Genomic DNA, 15,164 nt, shown 5'->3' with positions numbered 1-15,164 from the left:
CCAGACCAGGTCAATTTGCCACTTAGTATAGACAAGCCTTTATACATTGGACGCCTATTCTTATAATCTCTGCAAGTGTATTGCCTGACCTGTAATTCTATCAGCAGGAACCATAAACTGTTAGATATGTTCCTGAATGTTTTTGTCCTGTCCAAGTGTATGAAGTGTAGCTTACACTGGGGTTGACTGAAGCTTGAGGAAGGAACTGGGAAGGCGAATAAATGATTCAAAAGGAACTCTGTAACAGCTTTGAGACAGAACATGGATGAGGCCTGAGAGTGACTCTTTATTAAAACACTGCATAAGGGAGACACCTTCATGAGGTCCTGAACTCCCTGACTAGTTCAGATGATGTAATGGCTACTAAAAATCAGTCTTCACTGACAGATAGTTGAGGGAATTGTTTTTAAGGACTCAAAGCTGGCGCCCACCAATCCTGATAATACTACACTGAGGCTCCACAAAGGAAGGGGACCCATCCCAAACTGGGGGAAAACCATGAATAAAGCCTGCAAGGAATCCACTCATTGAAGGGATTAGAAAACATAGCTTGACCCTAGATAGCAAAACAACATGCACTAGCTTGCTGCACAGTAATATTCTATATGGTCACTGCTGCAACGCCCTGAACATCCAATTACAGTCTGGCTTGCTACAGCACTCCGGGATGTCCAGTGTACCACGTGGCCGTGCCAACAGAGAATAATACTGTGTGACAAGGTGGTGTTTTGCAGATTCACACTTCGGCTTGCTGCATAGCAGCTTGTTATGTAGACAAGCCCTTCGTCAGTCTGGCTGAGGCTTTCCTGCTTTACAGCAGAATTTTCTTTGGTGAAAACTAGGCGGCCAGCACCCAGACTGCTGGATGTCTGAAGTGTCAGAGCAGCCTGCTGTTCTGTGAGACTCTGTGGAGCAGAGCAGGCCAAATGACCAGGGGCTGCATTGAGAGCTTCATCATATGTGAATACTATAATTGTCTGGTCTATGCTGAGACCATCATATTTATAGATCCTGCACCCTTCTATCAGGACTGCTGGTATCATAAAGATCAGGGTAAGGCATACATCAGTCCCCATGTCCAGGGGATTATGAAGGCCTCTGGCAGGGCCTCACTGGAGTAGAACAATAGTATTTCTTATTCTGGTCTGTGACAAACAAATTGATGGTTGTTCCCTTTAAAAAAAAATCAATGGCACAGACCTGTCCCCCACAAAAACTTCTTGCGAAAAAGTCTTGTCTCATGTGCATGGATGGCATGTACACCGAAAATGAAACTTGTAAGGATAACCACTTGAAAAAAGAACATTAATCTTAAGCAAACATCATTTCAAAATTAGGACCCCATGTTTAATGTAAGTTGGAGGTACTCAGCAACTCTAAGGATCAGGCCATTAAACAGGAAAAAAAAGACAATGTTAGCTTCATAGCAAACATGAAGTGATCTCCTACCTGTGTGTTGACAAATTACTGAGGTATAGGCTGTACTTTTCCTCAGCAGACAGCCCATCCATCAACAAGTGAAAAACAAGAAAATTGCTCTGGTTGAGAGGCTGCATGACAACACGGGATTTCTCCAGCATGTACGTATAAATCCTTGCTGATTAAAAAACAAACAAGTGAATCATTTAATGGATTGCTTTTGACTTAAATTAAAAACCGTTAGCTACCACAAAAATGGAAAATAGACATTCATATCTTATAGAAAGATATAATAGTACAAGATGAAAGGGAAACATAAATCTAATTCAAAAGCCACAGTAAAAACACTGGAGTAAAAAACCCAGGAGGTTATTTAAAAATATAAAATATGAGAAATCCTGGATCTCTTGAAAGTTAATCGTAAAATTTTGTTAGTAAGATTGGTAATACTGGTGGTCTTATACATTTGGATTTGCTTAGAAAGTGAAGCAGTAGTCAAACTTTTGCAAGACTAACTATAATGTAACTAAAAACCTTCCCTGAAACAAGAAAAGAAACGTATGTTAAAATAAAATGCAGATAATAATCTTTACTGATTATGCACTCAAAAGAAGTGCACTCAAAAATGCACTTTAAACCCCTTAACTCTAAATTAAATATGTCCTCTGCATGGGATAATATTACTACTATGTATTGGATATAGTATAGAACGCAGCTAGTTTCAACATGAGCTTCAGTGCAACATGAACATTTATTAACTACTGATAAAGTGTTATGACAGATGGTATAGATCTCTATTCCTACTTCATTGTAGATGTGGGGATGGGGATTCTGCTGAAGAAAAGCCCAATCCCCTTGCAGAGTTGGAAAACTGTTGCTCTGGTCAGTCTCCCTACTCCTGTCAGGGGCAGCAGCTGAGAGCTTGACTGGATGAGCTGCCACCCTGACAGAAGCGGGAAAACCTCTCCTGTCAGATGCAGCAACCCAGCTGGCTGCCACCTCAGAAAGGAGCCAGGAAACTGACCAGTGCAGCAGCCCTGGTCAATTTCCCTACCACTCACAGTCACCTTAACCCGACTTGAGTGCACATATCTCTGGGGTTGACTGTATACTAAGTTATAATGGCAAGGATTCCAGCACAAAAATATTGCCCCAGCCAATGCCTATCTTTGACTTCATTCCTAACGTTGCCACTAGCAATCAAAATCATTATCACATTTTTTTACTAAAGTAGCGAGGTCAAGATACTCAAGTAGAGGGCCAGATAAGGTTGAGGATGGTATGGCTGCTTTGTGCCCCATTATGTGTGATATAATCTGGCACTAAAGACATTTTAATCATTCCATAGAGGCTGAACCCAGCCAGCATAGGGGACATAGAGCTAACATGTTACCATCTAGCTTGTTCCTGGTATAGTAGGAAAAAAGGAGACAAGGATGGAAAATGCTTATGCTGATCCTGGGCAGTGTTTTGCTCATCGTTTGACTGTTGGTGCACAGCAGCCATTGCAGCACTGATACTCTAACACAGCACAGGAAACATGGTCTGAGCAGAGCTGCCCAAGAGTCAGACTGTGAGTGCTCTTCCACCAATGTGGAACAGAAGACATGAATCTGATGGTTTAATACGTTTAATATTCAGTGAGGCACAACACTCATACATGCCAACACTATGAGGCCATATTTAGGCAGCCAACACTAAAATTAACACCATGGAACTACATCTTAGTTTGCTCATCCTCAGATACTGGAAGAATTGTTAAGATCTATCAGGTTTCTGATCAGCATGAATCAACCATACCTTTTAATGAAGCTTAATGAAATTCAGAAACAAAACTAATAGTGCACTCTTCTTCTACAGGTCAAACAATGGTTTTTTGTTTGTTTGTTTGTTTGTTGTTTTTAAACCAGTGTGTGAAATAAAATGTGTAATATTAAGGAAATACAACAGAGTTTTAAACCAATGATATATTATTTTTGTCCAGAGGAAATTTTGCCTACACACAGAAAGGAAATTACTACTTCCTTTTGTAGGTCAATTGCCCTGCTCAACAGTTAAAAAGTCAGCAGCAAACAGTCTTTATATTACATATATGGATATTGGGTCCTTTTTCAAACAATTCATTCTTTGAAACTACATCCCCCCAATATATGTGTCTCAAAAACTGTGCCATTGCAGACCTGTTACAAAAGATAAAATAATGTTTGACAGTCTAGAACTGAACCAATATATTAGAGAGCTGTTTTGGCTCCAGTCGCTTCACTCTTCATGTAAAACAAATAATATTTTGAAAAATGGTTGAGACTTTACTTTTTGTTTTAAGATAATCACCAACACATGTAAAACATACCATTTCCTATGCTGTAATGACAAACATTTAGGGGAAAATAAATTCTGCTTCCTTTCATTAATCAGGCTGTGTCTGTATGCTTTAATACTATGGAATTTACTACAGGTTGAAACTCTCATGACCTGAGTGGTGTGTACCACATCACCAACACTTCCACTGCTTACTGGGCTCTTAGAAGACATTTAGGGGTAAAATAATGATAAATAACAGCACAGAAGACTGAGATCCAGGATGGTGTTTGTAAACAAACTTTATGGGACCATGGGAAACTTGGACACACCTATGATAAGTGGTTGTCCAGCTAACTAAAATCATGCAGATTACAGCTGTTGCCAGATGAGAGTACGCCAGACTAGGGGGGTTCAACCTGTATCAGAAATTAAGGCTCTCTTTTTGAAAATGAAGGTTGGGAGTACTTAGCTAGGACACAGCTAGATTTGATTCCCTTTGGGCTTGACTGAAGACTTTTTTCCAGATATTTTTTATATCCAGGACAGCCAGCTGTCAGCTGACCCAGGAATGCACTTTTTTCTCCAGCATACTAAAGTGCCCATGGTGGCTTTTAACTTACTTCTAGAAATTCTGAAATCATCTGGTGTCTTTTCTGTGTAATCAGTCTCTTCTGTGACTAAGGAGTGAATATAAACAACTACTACAGTCTATGAAGCCAGCTGCAACTTCAAATAAACACGTATCATGTGATTTATTAGAAACTGTTGTTCTTTCAGAGTCAACTCTATGCCTTTCCACTTGTGAGAGTTGCCCAGGTTTGCTGCCAAGTGGGAATGCTGAGGCTGCTGGAGAAGAAACAGCAGTTGCTTCAAACTGTAGATAGCAAGACCCCAGGGAGGTTAAAACATACAATGATTCCATGAGAAAAACTCATTCGGGCACCTGAGTAACGTAGGAGGTATTCTCTGTGTTAGACAGAGTTTGAAGAGGGGCAAGAAACCTCCCCTACAAACATTTTGGGATGGCATTTCTTTGGGGGAGGTGGAAGTTCAGACTGAGGTCTGTGAGCTTTGGAATTTCAACAGCTCATCTGTGAAACAGCAGGATCCAGGAGTAATGCTTTTTACCTTCTCCACCTGACTACTAGACTACCTTTTGTCCTGGAGGATAATGCCCTCATTTTGTTTATACATGCCTTGCTGGACTATAGCAATGCGATATACATGGCATGAATCATTAATCCTTCCCAAACTCTGAGTACATAATACTGCAGCCAAGGGCATTGGAGACTTCCCAACAGCGTGGGGGTGGGGGGCAGGTACTCTCAGGCCACACTCTACTCTTCCTTTTCCCTCCGAGGCCCCTTCCGTTCCTCCCATCAGCTTGCCCCAACATTTTCTCTTCCCCTCAAAGCCCTGACCCTAGCTAAGATGGGAGCCACAGTTGGGCCAGGGAACCCAACCTCTCCTGCTCTATCTGGATGGGGTAGGTCCAAAGCAACCCCCTGCCTGTGTCCCTGCCCCAGGACAGACTGCCCACAGCTTCCTTTGCCGCTATCCTCAACCAGGTTCTGGCTGGGGCGGGGGAGGGAGAATGGGACATGGAACCACACTCTAGCCATGAACTGTGGAAGATCCTCTGCCTGCCTGCAGTGTGGGGCACCAACCAAGAGCAGCCCCCAGATCCCCCCAGCTGTACATATGACAACATAGGCAGGCTGCAGTTCCAAGACCCTCCCCCACAGCTAGACTTGGTTGAGATTGGTGCATGGACAGGCATGATGAGCTGGTGCAGAGTCACAGACCTTCCATCTCCACCTAACCTCAGCAGGGAGCCCAGGGAGTGGGGACATGGTCCAGGGGATGCTCTTAGGGGCCCCTGGAACTGTGAGCAGGTAGAAAGTCCATGCAACTCTCAACTGCCTAGGATTCCCAGCTGGGTTGCACTCTGGTCTGGCTGGAAGAAGCCTGGAGCTTTGGAGGTAAAAGGAGCGGAAGAAGACAGGCTCTGCCCTGACCAAAAGTAGAAAGGCCTGGCCACCCTTTCAAAAAGTGGAAGGGTGATATATCCCCCCACCCTGGTTCCAGTGTCACTGGCTGCAGTGCCTCTACTCCACAGCATAGACTACCACAAACACATCAAACCTTTCCTCTTGCTCTCTCTACTCATCGTCCTTTTCTTCAAGACACTCATTGGCTTGGACCCAGCATATCTAAAAGATGACCTAAAGTTTGGAATAATAGCCAGCATGGGTTTGCCAAGCACAAGTCATGCCAAATAACGCTAATTTCCTTCTTTGACAGGGTTACTGACCTAAAGGCCACAGGGGAAGCAGTAGATGTGAGATATCTTGATTTTAGTAAGGCTTTTGACACCATCAACACGCCATTCTCATACATAAAGTAGGGCAATGTGGTTTAGTTGAAATTACTGTAAGATGGGAGGAACTGGCTGAAAAACTGATCTCAAAAGAGTTATTTATCAAGGGTTTCCTATCTAACTGGGAAGGCATATAGTAGGATCTTCCAGGGTTCTATCTGGGATTCTCAATATTTTCATTAATAACTTGAATAATGGATTGAAGAGCATCCTTATAAAATCTGTGGCGGACACTAAACTGGCACAGGTTGCAAGCACTTTGGAGGACATGATTAGAATTCAAAATATTCAAATTAGAGAACTGGTTTGAATTCAAAATGATTCTCCGGCATGGACCACTGGTCACTTGAAGATCTGAACTAGGACAAATGGGAGAATCTCTGTAACATGATGTCCTTAAACCACAATTTGAAAACTTTGGTAGCTCAGACAGAGTTTCAGGGTCTATTGCAAGAGGGGATAGGTTCTGTGTCCTGCAATGTGCAGGAGGCCTGACTGCATGATCACAGTGATCCCTTCAGGCCTTAAAGTCTATGAGATTAAATTAAATAAATACAAGTGCAAACAATTACATTTAGGAATAAAGAAAAAACAAAAGCAAAATTAGGAATGACTGACTGAAAACTACTCTGTATTATAAGTAAGTCAGAAGACTTTCTGTATTGCTGTAAAGGACCTGGGTGTTACATTGAATTCCATATTACATATGAACCAGCAGTGTGATGCAGCTGTGGAAAAGACTATTATCATTCTGGGATGTATTAACAGGATGCTGTATGTAAGACACAGGAAATAATTATTCCTCTCTACTCAGTACTAATGAGAAATTAGCCGAAATATTGTCCACAGTTTTGGTAGCCAAATCGTTAAGAAATGTTACTTAGGACAGGTGGTGAGGTTTGTGATGTTCCTTAAATTTCCTTGGAAACTAACAACCATCAGAAAGCTCACCACCTTCCGCTCTAAAAGCAAAATGTGTTGCTGTGGGGTGCCTTCTCTAATATAAATATATAACAGTGTGTACGTAAAGAAGCCAAATAACTCTACCACACTCAAACATTCAACTGCGTAGAATCATAGAACTGGAAGGAATCTCAAAAGATCATCAAGTCCAGTAACCTGCACTCACGGCAGAAATAAGCACCTTATAGATGATCCCTGGCATGTATTTCTCTAACTTGTTCTTAAAATCTCAAATGATGGAGATTCTATAATCTCCCCAGGTAATTTATTGCAATGCTTACCCACCTTTACAGTTAGTAAATTTTAACTATTCTTCAACCTGAACCTCCCTTGCTGCAATTTAAGCACATTGCACCTTCAACTATCATCAGGAGTTTAGAATACTTTTTCTCCCTCCTTATACTTGAAAGCTGTTATGCCCCTTCTCAGTCTTCTCTTTTCCAGACTAAACAAACCCAGTTCTTTCAATCTTACCCCACAGGTCTTGTTTTTGTAGATCTTTGATCATTTTTGTTGTTCTTCTTTGCACCTTTCACAGTTCGTTCATATGTTTCCTGAAATGTGGCAGGCAGAACTGGACACAGTACTCTTGTTGAAGCATAATCAGCAGAGAGCAGAGAGGAAGAACTACTTATTGTGTCTTGCTTACAACGCTCCTGTTAATACATCCCAGAATTTTTTTTTTTTTGCAACAGTGTCATACTGTTGGCTCATACTAAGGTAGTGAAGGAGGTATAAGCTCCTACAAGAAGAGATGAGAAGAAAAGAAAAAAGAACCTGTATCTCTAAATCAGCTGTAAGGATTGGTTAATTTTTAATCACAGTTTTAATCATACTGGTAACTAATAATAGAATACCAATTGAAATTTATTATAAATATGTTTGGATGTATTTCTACATTTTCAAATATATTGATTTCAATTACAATAAAGAACACTTTATATTATTACAAATATTTATATTGTAGAAAATAAACAAAGGAATTTTTGAATTCGCTTCATATAAGGTTGTCAGAAGGTGGGAATGGGCTACAGGGGATGGATCACTTAGGGATTACTTCTTCTTTTCATTCCCTCTGGAATAGCTGGCTTTGGCCACTGCTAGAACACAGGACACTGGGGCTACGTCTACACGTGCACGCTACATCGAAATAGCTTAGTTCGATGTAGCAACATCGAAATAGTCTATTTCGATGAATAACGTCTATACGTCCTCCAGGGCTAGCAACGTCGATGTTCAACTTCGACGTTGGGCAGCACCACATCGAAACAGGCACTGCGAGGGAACGTCTACACGCCAAAGTAGCACACATTGAAATAAGGGTGCCAGGAACGGCTGCAGACAGGATCACAGGGCGGACTCAACAGCAAGCCGCTCCCTTAAAGGGCCCCTCCCAGACACAGTTGCACTAAACAACGCAAGATCCACAGAGCTGACAACCGGTTGCAGACCCTGTGCCTGCAGCATGGATCCCCAGCTGCCGCAGCAGCAGCCAGAAGCCCTGGGCTCAGGGCTGCTGCACACAGTGACCATAGAGCCCCACAGGGGCTGGAGAGAGAGAGTCTCTCAACCCCTCAGCTGATGGCCGCCATGGTGGACCCCCCTATTTCGATGTTGCGGGACGCGGATCATCTACACGTGCCCTACTTCGACGTTCAACTTCAAAGTAGGGTGCTATTCCCATCCCCTCATGGGGTTAGCGACTTTGACGTCTCGCCGCCTAACGTCGATTTCAACTTCAAAATAACGCCCAACACGTGTAGCCATGACGGGCGCTATTTCAAAGTTGGCGCCGCTACTTCGAAGTAGCGTGCACGTGTAGACACGGCCTGGGCTAGATGGACCTTTGGTCTGCCCCAGTATGGCTGTTCTTATAAGTACTGTACTACGATCTGTTTATCATGAAAGTTGAACTTACACATTTAGGATTGTGTTTGTCAGACAACCTCACTCAAATACAATGTAAAACTTTAAAATCTGTAAATCTACTCAGTCCAACATCATGCTCACCCAATCACTAAGACAAACAAGCTTATTTAAATGTGCAGGAGATAACATAACACTGACAGCTTCTTATTTACAGTGTTACCAGAAAGTTGTTCAAATTGCACTTTTGTAGCTTGCGTGGCAAGGTATCTACATATGTCTTCTGGCTCGTAGGTATGATACTTCATGCTTCAGCCACCATTCCAGAGGATGTTCTATCAAGCTGATGACACTCATTAAAACAAAACATTAAGTTTGTGACTCAACTCCTTGGAGAACTGTCTCTCCTGCTCTGTTTTGCTCACATTCTGCCACCTAGTTCGCATTATAGCTATCTCAGATGATGACCTACATCTTTTAAAGAACACCTTCACTGCAGATTTGACAAAATGTGAAGAAGCGATCAATGTGAGATTTCTAAAAAATACCTATGGCACTTGACCCAAGGCTTAAGAATCGGAAAATCTGAGAGGGATGAGCTGCAGAGTGTGCTTTCTGAAGTCTTAAAAGACCAACACTCTGATGCGGAAACTACAGAGCCTGAATCACAAAAAAGACAATGAACCGTTTCTTGATGGCATCTGACACAGATGACGAAAATGAATGTGTGTCAGTGTGCGCTGCAGGAGAACTCATCTTTGTGATTAGCTGAAAAAGAGAGAAGACTGACTGGACTGGGAGGTTCTGAAGTTTTACACTGTTTTCTTTTTGAATGCCTTACGTAAAAAATATTTTCCACATTTCTAAGTTGCGCTTTCACAATTCAGAGACTGCATTACTGTACTTGTATGAAGTGAATTGAAAAATATGAATCATTTTCTTTCACAGTGCAACTATTGGTAACCAAAGTCATATTAATTGAGCACTGCACAGTTTGTATTGAACGTTGGAATTGAAATCAATGCTTATGAAATATAGGAAAAAACAAAAACAAAATACAGGTTGACACTCTCTTGTCCAGCACTCTCTCGTCTGGCAAAATCTGTGGACAAGAGAGCCTCAGCTGCCCAGGGCCAGGCTGGCTGGTGGGATGCTTCCACTGGTGGTAGGGAGCCCTGCTGACAGCCCTGCTGCGGGGAGCCCCATCAGCAGGGAGCCCTTTGGAAAGCCCATGTGGGGTCAGGGAGCCCCACTGTGGGGAGCCTGGCTGGGGCTGGGGATCCCTGGCAGCAGCCCTGCAGCTGTGGGGAGGTGTGCTGGAGCAGCGAGCTGGTGGCGGCCGGGAGGGGCACCTCCTCCTCCACTTAAGCCTGGAGGCACGACCTAACCTGGTCCAGCATATTTCTTGGTTTGGGACCACTCAGGTGCCAGACCAGGGAGATACAACCTGTACCGTATTTAAATAAATAGCATCTACTACTGTTTAACACTGAGCTTAGAATTACGTTTTAAAATCTCACTAGTAATTATGACTAATTTTTGTAATTGGTAGCCCTATTTCTAATGCTTATTTTACTCACAGTCAGGGAGCTGACATGAATGAGACTTAAAATTTGTGCCTCAAAATATCTGGGGCATGGAAATGAGCAAATTAACCCAGTTTGTATTGTGTACAGCATAACTGACCTAAGCAGTCAAACTTAAATGCACATTTCCCCAAACACGTGCAATGTCCCCTCTCCTAAAGATCCAAAATGGATAAGAACCATTACTGTTTGATGTAAAATTTAGGTCCTGTCTCACACGTTGACTCTCTTGTAATAACAAATTACAGTAAGGGCTGAATATTACTTTAGAAGCTCTTACTTCCTACATATTGAATGTAACTGGCTGTAATTTTGTCAAGCATTCTCAGATCTTGTTTCGCTTTACTTCTACGATAAATTGCCTTGAGTCAGATCTCTTAACAAAACATTTTTCATTAAGGTTTCTAAATAACCTACTATCTTGCTGGTTGTGACCAAATATCATTTTAAGGTTTGTTTACAAACCAGCTGCATTTGGCCCTGTTTGCATACATGTCAGTTATGAAGTCGCATCTCAGGAGAATCTGTTACTTTTTATATTTACACTGTTCATTCATGTTTAAACAGTGCAAGATACAGTAAATATTACTTCAAATGCTTTTTCCTAGAGACAAACAAAATCACGGAGTGGGTTTTAATCTAGCTCACAGCAATGGGCCTGATCCTCTTCTCAAAGTGGTAGAAATCAGATCCAGCTTCACTGAAAAAAATGCAGTAGATGGGCCTATTTCAACCTACAACTACTAACAACCTGTTAGCCACTTTAACTGCTACTCTCCTTGTCTTCTGGCTTGTTGGTATGTAACTGGTGGCATTTGGAACTCCATGGGGCCGTGTCTACACAATACTGCCTTTCCAGAAGGGGCATGCTAATAAGCAAGAGTGAAAATTCAAATGAAGCACTAATTTACATATATCACACCTCATCTGCACACTTTCATATGATCTCGCTTCCAGGAGAGCCTTTTCCAGAAGCAAAAGCAGCCATGTAGATGGGGTTCTCTCAGAAGAAAACCCCTCTTCTATAAGAACCCTTATTCCTCAAACAGTCTACATGGCTGTTTTTGCTGCCAGACAAGGCTCTTCTGGAAGCGAGATCATGTGAAAGTATGCAAATGAGGCACAAGATATGTAAATCCACACCTAATTTGAATTTTCAGTCTCACTCATTAGCATGTCCTTTCTGGAAGGGCAGTGCTGTACAGAGGCAGTTCCTGAGACTCAGTTAAGAGTCACAGAGCCAAACTCAGAGGTGATGTGTTACCAGTTGTAAGTTACATATTTTATATGTTAATGGCTCTGATTCATCACTGTATCATGCCAGCCACTTAAATGAACAGAGCTATAGTTGTATAAGGGAGTTTAGCTGCATGTAATTCATAGATGGAGAAGGCTAGTTCAATGCATGGCCCCTGATCAGTCAGCTAAATATGTGTATTTGCAGGGAGAGGGAAATGAGGTCCCAGGCATCTCATATTGAATACTCAAAAATGGTTCTGTTCCCTATCTGCAAAATTATTTATAACACCACCTCATTTCAAAAGGTGTTGTGTAAATAAATTTGTTAACATTTGTGAAGCATGCAGATACTGTAGTGATATGCACAATAGAATCATCCAGGAGGAACTAATAATTCGGTCTTCAGAGCAGGGTTTGAATAGAATGCACTACATATAATACACGGGGCCATACATCAACAAATAAGGGATCAATAAAATATATAATAGCGTCGTATGAGTGAGCATCTCCATTCTTCGTCATTTGGATAAAAACAGCATGTGATCATGTGGTGGGCTACACTCACATCTTTGCCTGTCCCCTTCCCCAGCATCTGCAGCTGTTCTACATTTAGCTTCCCGGTGCCTTCTGCAGACTGTTAATCTGTGCAGGTCTTGTCTGCTTTGGCCTTCTGCCCATGTCGCACAGTCCAAGCCCTCTCAATTATCTCATATATAAAAAGTTCCATGCACTTCAGGATCAGTTATAACTAAAATTGCTTTCTAATTCCCTTTCCACAATCAACCCAGCAGGGCTCCTACCTTCAACTGTCGCCACAAACAGGCCCTGATTTGGCTGTGGCCTACACTGTTGGGATCCGCATGTAGGCAAAAATGAGTTACAGCTACCCTATAGATGGAGGCAATCTCGCTCTTCACACCATGCTGGGTGTGCTCCAACTGCTATGTGACTTTAAAGGAGAGCAGCTCAGCTTAATCTGGGCTGGCCATTGAGGAGGAAGTTAGGATGGTGGAGTCTCCAGGAGAGGTGCCGCTAGAGCACCTGACTGCTGATATCCAGTCAGAACCAGATATCCTGTGGACCCGATTGGAGACCTGCTACCTAACATTGCTCAGCAGGAGTCAGAGTTGAAGAAAGCTACCCCAGGAAAGCCAGAGACTTTGACAATGTATGACCTACAGCTTCCACAGGGATGGAACGAGTTATATCTCCCACTCATGTAAGGCCAGCATGCTGCAGGAGGATTCATGCTGTCTCGGTAGTGAACACACTCAATGCTTGGTCTGGAGCCCAATGGAATCAGGTTGGCCAAGTTCCTTCTACTCCATCCACCACCCACATTGGTGGTGACCACATGGACTCTGGCACAACAATCTTGGGTTCAAGTTCAGTTTGGTAGACTGCAGCTATTGTGCTCTCATAACCCAATCCATCCCAAAAGGCAGATGGAGTGTGTATACACTGCAACAGATAAGAAACATTCTTCCTCTCTCTGAAGGTTTCAGGGGAAAAAAAATACCAATCTTATTCGCAGTACACAGCTCCTTTTATTCCACCCTGCTAGGCCCGATAGGCTGTAGCTCTGGTCCTTCTAGTGGCTGGAGGACCACATCTCAATGACTCCCAGTTTGCTCCTGTAGGCTAGCCTTCAGATCAAATTTTCCTCCAGGGAACTGTTTCCTGGAGAGGGATAAGGGCCTCCAACAGGGGGCACAAAGGCCAGCTACACCCTGTCACATGCCTCCTCCTGCAGAAAGGAACTGGAGCATTAATCTTGTCCAAGGGTAACAACTCTTCCTCTTCTTACATGACTTTTGCCCTTCCCAGGGTACAAATCGTTACTTGCCCATGCTTACATGTGTTAAATCAGGGTGACCACTCTGAATTCTGGGCATGCTCTGACCAAGGGCATCAACCGTGAGTGGGATGCAGAAAAGGGTTGGGCATTTGAAGGGTCATTTAGATTGCTGGGCTTGTGAATTTGAGAGGAAAAGAACGCTGTCCAACCTATTTGGGATGGGACTTTTATTCAAGGTTTATGTTTATGAACTCTGTTTGTGGAGTTTTCCCAAATAAACGTCAAATTTATTTTCTATACTCCAGCCAGGTGTACACTATGGAGAAAAAAAATTATTTAAAATACGCAACTCCAGCTACATGAATTGCATAGCTGGAGTTGACATTTGAGAAATTGATTTATTGAGTCATCCCCACAGCAGGAGATCAATGGGAGAACGTCTCTCATTGACTTCCTACTCCTAGTGACAGCTAGGAGCACCAGGGCAGACAGTGGAACCCTGGTGGCTTGATTTAGTACAGCCTCACTGGCCGTGCTATATCAAACCCTGGAAGATCAAGGATGATGAGGGCCCTCAAAATCTGGGATTGGCTTGGGCCTCTCTGGACCTGTGAGAGGCCCTGCTCCCAACATTCTTTAAAAGCTCCAGGCCCCAGCAAGGGAGGGGGGGCCATGAGGGTCTGGGCTGAGGGGAGTCTCAGTCTCAGTACAATGTGACTTCTGTTTTGGAGCAGGGCCCAGCAGGCTCAATCAAGGCCCACATGGCAGGACCCAGGGAGGCAGTGCCACCTCCACCCCATTCACACCAGTGGCCACCCAGCCTGGCTTCACTGTGGTGTGGGAGAAGCTCAGCTCAAAAAGTTTGAAAACAAATGAAGGTGGGGAAAGAGGAGTGGCTCAGGGGTTGTGTGCAAGCGGGAACCAGCTGGGGGCTGTGTGTGGGCAGGAGCTAGCTTGAGGATGCATGCAGACAGCTCAGGGTTCAGGGAAGGATTGCTAGGGACTGTGTGCATTTATGCAGCTAGCTCAGGGTGGAGGCAGGGGTAGCTTAGGATGCAGGAAGTAAACAGGTCAGGGGACAGTCAGAGGGTAGATTGGGGCTGTGTACAGCCAGGGAGTAGCTTAGGGTGCAGGAAGGGAAAAACTAGGGGCTGTGCACGTGCTGGCTTAGTGTGTCTGCTTCTGAGCCTGGCCTGATGGCACCACCTACTGGCCACAGCCTGCTCGGCAGTCTCCTGACAGCCACAACAGGAGACTGCTGCAGCTGCAGTGACAGCACTGCCCAGCAGGGGGGAGCGCTGGAACTGAAAATACCTGCAAATGGCATTAAAAACCAAACAAAACAAAAATGAAAACAAAAAAACAAAACGAAGAAAACATCTGGCTTCATCTGGCAGAAGGATAACACAGCTCGCTGCCCTCTCCTGGGTCTTCATCCTTTGGCCTCTCAATTCCAGGATTTGTTATTGGTTACTTGCTGAGCTGGTTATTGGCACAGAAGGATTCTGATAACTGGGTTTTCAGGTTGCCCCTTTTCCTTATGAGCAACTCATTCTCGTTTTGTTGCTGCTGAAGCTCCAGACTGAGCATTTATGTTTTACACTTGCAAACT

General features: G+C 43.4%; 1 protein-coding gene across 1 annotated transcript in view; it reads right to left on the bottom strand.

The window, feature by feature from the left end:
• MYO16 (myosin XVI) overlaps positions 1–15,164 on the bottom strand; it is a 622,320-nt gene that overhangs the window by 268,015 nt on the left and 339,141 nt on the right. The window contains exon 16 of the mRNA XM_074983196.1: positions 1,450–1,597. Coding sequence (XP_074839297.1) covers positions 1,450–1,597 — 148 coding nt within the window. The remainder of the gene's footprint in view (positions 1–1,449; positions 1,598–15,164) is intronic.

Source organism: Carettochelys insculpta, chromosome 1 (assembly GCF_033958435.1).
Source record: "Carettochelys insculpta isolate YL-2023 chromosome 1, ASM3395843v1, whole genome shotgun sequence".
Lineage (NCBI taxonomy): Eukaryota > Metazoa > Chordata > Testudines > Carettochelyidae > Carettochelys > Carettochelys insculpta.
Note: the sequence above shows the minus strand (reverse complement) of the source record. Positions and strands in the feature narration are given on the sequence as shown.